Genomic DNA, 8,173 nt, shown 5'->3' with positions numbered 1-8,173 from the left:
TGGCCAAGCTTTTTGGGCGGTGTGAAGAGTGACTAGAAACAAGAGTACAAGAAGAAAATGGAGGATTCCTGCCTCTCTATCTGGCGCATCACTTAAACAATTTATACGACCGCCCCACACAGCAACCTTCTCTCTTCTCTCCTCTCTTCTTCCCTTTTACTTTGCTTCACTGGTCACTGTGCACTTATTAATGGACTCACTCTTTTTCTCTCTCCTAAATCTTATTCCCTTAATTTAATTCTTCCCCTTTTCCCAATCTTCCATAAAATCACTTCACACTCTTCCCATTTTCAATAAAAAGTTCCTCCATTTTTCTGTATTTTACCCCTTTAAAATAAATTGGAGGGCACTTTCTGTGGTTAATTTTTCTGGGTTTTGATTATTTGCTCTGTTTCTTGTGAAATTTCAACAAAGATCTCATCTTTTTTTCTGGGTTTTTTTGTTCCTTGCGAAAAATGGAGAGAATTAAGCTTAATTTCTTGCATTTACTCTTGCTACTTTTAGTGGGTGTTGCTGTGTGTCAGAATGATTCAGATGAAGTTTCTGGAATTTACATTGTTACTCTCAAGCAAGCTCCTTCTGCTCATCTTTACTTCAATGAATTGAGTCAAAAGCATAAACCTGGGTTCAAAAAACATACTCCTATTCAGTCAAGCACATTTCACAAACTTAGGTAAACCCATATTTTTCTTCAATTTAGTTATGATTATTTGTCTTTTTTACTTATATATTGTGTTTCTAATTTGGGTTTTTGCACATGTGTATTATTATTAGTAATTATAATGGGATAATTTGGAAGGATTAATCATTTTTGGGATATTATTTTCAATTATTTTGGAGGGTTTGTAACATAATTTGTAATTATATTCTTCAAAAAAATCATTTCTGTATAATGTATGTTACATTACATGGGATCATGGATGTGTACAACGGTCAATTTATTTGTCTTTTTTGTGAGAAATTAAGGGTTTAGCAATTGGCCATTTGGCCCCAACTCATTTTTTTTGGATTTCTTGGATTTATTATATTAGGGGTCTTGTCTTTCTCATTTATGTCCTACCAATGCTTGTCCTTTTGACTTATTGCCAATTTATTTGATTTAGATTGGTAAATATTACTATTTGTTGTTTTTTGTCAGTTGTATATTAAGATATTTGTGTTCTGTTACTTCTGTTACCTAATTTTAGATTTTTTATTTGATCCTTATTTGTTGAATACTAGGGATTTACTTTACCTTCTTGTAATATGATTTGAGCTTTCTGAATTATAATGTACCTGATTTTTCCCCCAACAATGTGAATTATTCAGGAATGACTCGAAAGTGGATCCTCATTACGGTTCGTATATTGCACGAGTACACGATTCGTTGTTGAGGAGGGCGTTGAGAGGGCAAAGATATCTGAAGTTGTATAGCTATCACTACTTGATTAATGGGTTTGCTGTGCTTGTTACCCCTGGGCAGGTATAATGTTTACCGTGTTGTGTTATGCATTATGTGCACAACTTATAATGGTTAATTAAAAGTCCTATTACACTTAACTTTTCATGTCTCATTCTATTGGGCTTAATGATTGTGTTCCCCACCCCCCCTTTTCCCTTCCTTTGATCTTCTTTACCCATTGGGTGTGCATATTGGCTGGTACAGACATGCTTAGACCCCGTTCATGAGTACAGTACACGCTCTTAAAGCTTTTCACCCGCCTTGTTAGGCAATTGTCAGACTCTCTGTTTAGGCGCATTTTAATTACATTAACTGCATATGTTTCATTGATTTTGTATGTCGTGGACGGGGATATTTTTAATGCAATAATCGTGTTTGTGTAACTTATGAAAATATATCTTGACATGGAAAGTAGATGATAATTGCCAATACTAAACCTTTTTTTTTGTCATAAATCACGGTAGCTTACTGTTTGCTAATACTGACTTTATATGTAAAATTTTTAAGGCAGACAAGCTTTCTAGAAGAAGAGAAGTAGCCAATGTGGTACTAGACTTCTCTGTTAGGACTGACACTACACACACACCTGAGTTCCTAGGATTGCCTCAAGGGGCATGGCCTCAGGAAGGAGGATATGATTCTGCAGGAGAAGGGGTTGTGATTGGACTTATTGATACTGGGATCGATCCTATGCATCCAAGTTTTTCGGATTCTATGGAAGCAAATGCATATCCAGTTCCGCAACATTTCTCCGGAATCTGTGAAGTTACTAGGGATTTTCCTTCAGGTTCTTGCAACAGAAAACTTGTCGGGGCGAGGCATTTCGCTGCATCGGCCATTACAAGAGGGATTTTCAATTACAGTAAGGACTACGCATCACCTTTTGATGGTGATGGACATGGGACGTAAGTTTCTTGTGCTTTTGGGTGTTATCACATCTTTCTAGGTCATTTATTTTTTACTATTGCCCTGCATGCAGTATACTGATGCTGATGAAAGCTCATTCCTGATATCAAAGTTTGCCTATTAATTTCGAATGTATATTTCTTGTTATCACTAGCTTATGTGATTTGATACTTGTTGCGTTGAAATTGGATAAGAATGGATGGTGTGCTGAACCGTTAGCTGATATGATAATACGAGGGGAAAAATGATAATTGAATAGTTGATAATGAGCTTTCTTGAGGTTTATAGTAACGTATTGCATAACTGCATTTTTGAGGTTCCATATTCAGCAGTTTGATGGTTTTGCATTACTCTTATGAAAAACAAATCAATAACATCAGCACTATCACCCATTATCAATGCAGTCGAAGCAGGGGTGTGGGAATTGAATAGGTATAATTGAATAATCATTGTCAATCTATAACAATACTAACAACATTCATAATAATTGAAGTACTAATCCTCATGTTACATTTCATTCAATTTTGCATCTAGTAGGACTTATTTTCATGGGGGTCCTATGTATAGTTGATAATTAAGCTAGTGGTTTCTTTAGTGCCGTAAGTTTGTGATTATACCAGATAAATTAATCTATTTTTTTTATTTTTTTTAATTTTTAATAAAGAGAGATGGAATTATAAATTTGATGTTGCTATTTTTATGTGTGCTTCTTGGCTATGAATATAGGCATACAGCTTCAATTGCATCAGGAAACCATGGTATTCCGGTTGTTGTATCTGGGCATCTCTTTGGAAACGCAAGTGGAATGGCTCCTCGCTCACAGTAATGCATCTGAACACCTTTCTGTTGCTATCAATAATTTTACATTCCCTATAAAAAAATTATACATTCCTTATTACGAGTATTTTTCATGGAATAGTCATTAAGGGGGATTTTGGCTTTATATTATGGGGTAAAGAATTCCTTTAATAGCAGTAGAATATCAATGATTCAGAAGCTAATTTACTTGCAAGTTCAGGTTGTTGGAATACGCAATTGACGTTTTTAGCTAATTGTTTTCAAAAGCAACTTGCATATTCTAGGTGGTGTCTGGTTGCTGTTTCATTTTGGAGCATTAAATTTCTCATGTTGGTTTCATACGTTCCTGCTATATTTAGATTATAGAATTGATAAAACACAACTCGTTTAATATCTCAGCTATTTCCTCAACTTATATAAGCCATCAACCAATTGTCTCATATAGTCATATCTAGGCTGGTTGGCCTATATAAATCCCTTGTTGTTGGCTAACAATTATATACGAGTGTCGATGTAGAAAGCTCAGATTAAGATTATTTTCTGCCTTTTTGGTGTACTTATTCTTTCAGAATAACTATTAGCTATTATGACAAACGTTCCTTTTTCTAGCATATACCATCTTCAGGAGTTGAATGAATTTATTGATCATACATTCACACAATTTATTTCACTCTTTTCAGTGTTGCTATATACAAGGCATTGTACAAGGGTTTCGGTGGATTTGCTGCTGATGTAGTTGCAGCCATAGACCAGGTACCTATCAGTTATTCATTATGATGATATGATACAAATTTCTAGTCTCCTCAAGTATGACGGAGGACACTGCATTTGTACCCAAGTGACAGATATCAGAAATTCTCCCTTGGAAAATGTAAAGGGACAACTTCAAGACTGTGGTCTCTGAAAATGATATGTTTGCATTGTCATTTTCTCCATTGTGTCACTCTGGAAGGGGGAAGGGTGTGTGTGACTGTGATAGTGTCATGCAAGACTACTTGTTTCATACATATTATTCTTTGTTAGCTCATTTAGTTGTTTCCTAAAACTCGTTAGCAGTCTAGTTCAATAAAAAAAATTTGCTCTTATAAAAACCCTGATGATGAATTTCTTCTTTCCTCTTTACTAACTGTATAGGTTCATACTCATTTATGCAGGCAGCTCAGGATGGTGTTGACATTCTTAGCTTATCGATCACACCCAATAGGCGTCCTCCAGGAGTTGCCACATTCTTCAATCCCATAGACATGGCCTTGTTAACAGCTGTCAAAGCTGGTATATTTGTAGTACAAGCAGCCGGAAACACTGGTCCTGCTCCACGCAGTATTTCTTCCTTTAGCCCATGGATCTTCACAGTAGGTGCTTCTTCTCATGACAGAGTTTATAATAACTACATATCCCTTGGCAACAATGTGACCTTATCTGGGACTGGACTTGCATGTAAGTCTGAAGCTTTACCATATGAATTTATGATAGTATTGTTTTTTTCTTTTTTGGAAAACCCAACTTGTGATTGCTCCATTGTCCACAAATGGGCTATAAGTTAAGATTAGACTCTAGTTATTCAGCTCAATTTATGATAGTAGTGTTTTGTTGAATGGTACTGCTGTGATCTGTGTTAATAAATTTATTGATGAGGGTGTTACTATTGTGGTTGAACTTAAGAACATCCTTAGAATTTGAGAGGAGTTGCTGGTTCATGGGATTTGGTAGCTGTTTCTTGCTTTCCTGTTGAACTCATGCAGTCAGATTTTTTTGGGTGAATTGACATCCGTAACACCTATGTGTTAGTACTGTGTGCATTGGTCCATGGGATAGTAGTGCTTAATACTCCAGTACTGCTATAACCAAAAGACTTATTATCATAAAGGTTGTGCAACTTTCTATTATTTGGTCTTGGTTGTAATTTCTAGCTGGTGTTTCAGTTAGCAATAACAATTAATAAGTATTGTTATCCAGCAAGCTTGAATTAGACTAACTAAGTATATTTTTCCTGTTTATCTGATTCTGTATTTGGCCATCACAAAATTCAAGCTACTCATTCTTTTCTTGATCTGAATTTTTATCTGGTTCACAGCGGGTACAAATGACACTATGTATACATTGATCTCTGCTGCGCATGCTTTGAGCAATGATACTGCTGCTCCAACTGATATGTACGTTGGGGAATGTCAAAATCCCAGTAGTTTAAATCCAGACCTTGTTGCTGGAAACCTTTTGATCTGTAGTTACTCAGTACGTTTCGTGCTAGGAGTTTCCACCATCAAACAGGCTTTGCAGACTGCCAAGAACCTTAGTGCAGCTGGTGTTGTGTTTTACTTGGATCCTTTTGTTTTAGGGTTTCAGATAAACCCAACTCCTATGGATATGCCAGGCATCATAATTCCTTCAGCAAATGATTCCAAGGTACCCTTTTTATTTATTTATTTTTTGAATTTAGTACAACGAAGCATGTACGGACAGTCGATAATTTCCTGCTTCTAAGCGTACCTACATTCGTCTCAAATTGTCAATAAGATTATAAGAGATCTTTGCCTGTGCAACTGCACTGTATCTTCCGTTCATCCTCATCAATAATTTTTTTTTTCCTTTGACAGGTTTTACTCCAATATTACAATACCTCTTTGGTGAGAGATGGGACCACCAAAAAAGTTGTAAAATTTGGAGCGGTAGCCAGCATTTCTGGTGGACTGAAGCCAGATTTCAGTTATTCTGCTCCGAAGGTGATGTACTACTCTGCTAGAGGTCCAGATCCAGAAGACAATTCTCTTGATAATGCAGATATACTGAAACCAAATCTGGTTGCTCCAGGAAATTCAATTTGGGGTGCTTGGAGCTCACTTGGCACTGATTCTACTGAATTTCTAGGTATATGTTCTTTTACATGGTGTATTGTTGATAATGAATATGGGTAAATCTAAGGTGAAACTGACTTTCTTACATTAAAATGTAAATTATATAGGGGAGGAGTTTGCTATGGTGTCTGGGACAAGCATGGCTGCTCCTCATGTTGCAGGACTGGCAGCTCTAATTAAGAAGAAATTCCCTACTTTCAGTCCAGCAGCTATTGCTTCTGCTCTTTCGACGACAGCTTCACTTCGTGATAAGAATGGAGGGCCAATCATGGCCCAGCGTGCTTATTCTAACCCAGATGCGAACATATCTCCTGCAACTCCATTTGACATGGGCAGTGGATTTGTTAATGCAACTGCTGCTCTAGATCCAGGACTCATCTTCGATTCAAGTAAGTCTCGTTTTGGAAAACTATAATATGCTCCTGTCGCCAATAGGGTTTAATAATGAATTGCTAATGATTCTTCCTTCTATTATTTGTATTTTTTTTTTGACGATGTTATTTGTAATCTGAAGTGATAATGAATATGGTCATATAATTTCTCATGCTTCACAAGCTAACTGGGATGCAGATGTGAATTAATCTTATAATTCCATGGAACATTGGCAAAGGACTTTTAAATGCCGCCTTAATTAGGATATAACTAGGCTTAGCCCCGATTATATGACTCAAAATTTGCACTTAGTGAGGGATCTAATATTTGAACACAGGCAAATAAATATCAATATGGGTTTATGTTTGAGTTCTCTGCACTAATGTGATTTGAAGCAATGTTGAATGCAGTTGAATAAGATGTATCTAACTCCATGCATCTTTAAAGAAACATCTTTTATAACCTGTCAGAATTGCGATTTTGTTTGATAATGGTCTGGTAACGAGTCATCTCTGAGGCTCAATGTATGTTATAAGTTTGATGCCGTGGTAATGTGGTATGGAATGACGAAATAGTGACACCAACAGTGTTATAAATCTGACAAATGTACACTTTTTCAGACAATTTTTTTGGTATTACCTTTTGATATTTCTTTGCCATCATCTTTGCTGCAAAATAAAATCTGACATATATACACTTTTTGATGCTGCAGCCTATGATGATTTGGTTTCCTTCCTTTGTGGTATAAATGGTTCAGCTCCAGTAGTGTTAAACTACACAGGTCAGACCTGTGATGGGATTCCTACTATGATTGGCTCAGACTTGAACTTACCCTCTATTACAATCGGGACACTAAACCAAACTAGAGATGTCAATCGAACAGTTTTAAATGTTGGTGTGAATGAAACTTTTCGTGTTGGTTGGAGCGCTCCTTATGGTGTTTCTATGAAGGTTGAGCCCACACACTTTGTCATTGCAGCTGGAGAGAAACAGGTACTGACTGTATCTCTGAATGCTACTATGAACAGTACTGCTGCTAGTTATGGTAGGATAGGTCTTTTTGGGGATCAAGGTCACACTATAAACATTCCTTTATCCGTCATCTTTAAATACTCTTACAATGTAAGTAGCAGTTGATGACTATGAAAATGATTATTTCTTCTATTGTCCGAGCATGGAGGTCGGCTAATTGTATCTTACTAATCTTTTCACGGGGGTGCTGATTAATTTTTTTTGATTCAATACATGTAAAGTAGTTGTACTATGTTCAGAATGTAGATATGTGAGTGTATGATAATTAAAAAGAAAACCTTCTATTTCTGCACCTTTCCATTAATATATTAAGAGTAAAAGTTCTTACAATGTACTACTAGTAGATGTGGCTAGTCCAAACAATGATATTTTCAAATAGATTATTGAATATAATGATCTAAGAATGAAAAGCGTCAGTCTTTTTTCTTTATTCTTCCATTTAGCTTCTTCTTCTGTGGAGAGAATCAGGGGTTCAGGGTTTCATCGTTACCTGGAGTCATTGTTGTTGGATTCTGTGGCATCATTTTAGCTGGTGGATTGGGGAAGCTGGGTGGAACGCCACTTGGGGTACCGGGGATGGGCCCTGAAGGATTTGACGGTCCTGTGGGTATCGGTGAAGGGATGGTGGGCATTGAAAGGTAGGTAGGCAAGTTGGGGAAGGGGTATAGGGGGAGAAAGTGAGGTGGAAGCAGTGGTTTGTGAAATGCTGGAAAAGCCATAGATGCTGTAGGCTTATTTTGAGAGGGTGCTGCCATGGCTGGCTGTCCAATCT

The 8,173-nt window shown here is 36.7% G+C and overlaps 1 protein-coding gene across 1 annotated transcript; it reads left to right on the top strand.

Annotated features, from left to right (window-relative positions):
- LOC145624855 (subtilisin-like protease SBT2.3) lies at positions 1-7,731 on the top strand. The gene is made up of 10 exons (XM_081677943.1): positions 1-673; positions 1,309-1,462; positions 1,949-2,346; positions 3,074-3,169; positions 3,826-3,898; positions 4,300-4,582; positions 5,220-5,548; positions 5,740-6,010; positions 6,105-6,386; positions 7,082-7,731. Exons 1-10 carry the CDS (start codon positions 456-458, stop codon positions 7,504-7,506), a joined length of 2,529 nt encoding a protein of 842 aa, XP_081534069.1. The 5' UTR covers positions 1-455; the 3' UTR covers positions 7,507-7,731.
- The last annotated feature ends 442 nt before the right edge of the window (positions 7,732-8,173 follow it).

Source organism: Chenopodium album, chromosome 1, assembly GCF_948465745.1.
Source record: "Chenopodium album chromosome 1, dcCheAlbu1.1, whole genome shotgun sequence".
Taxonomy (NCBI): Eukaryota; Viridiplantae; Streptophyta; class Magnoliopsida; order Caryophyllales; family Amaranthaceae; genus Chenopodium; species Chenopodium album.
This window is presented reverse-complemented; position numbering and strand designations above follow the sequence as displayed.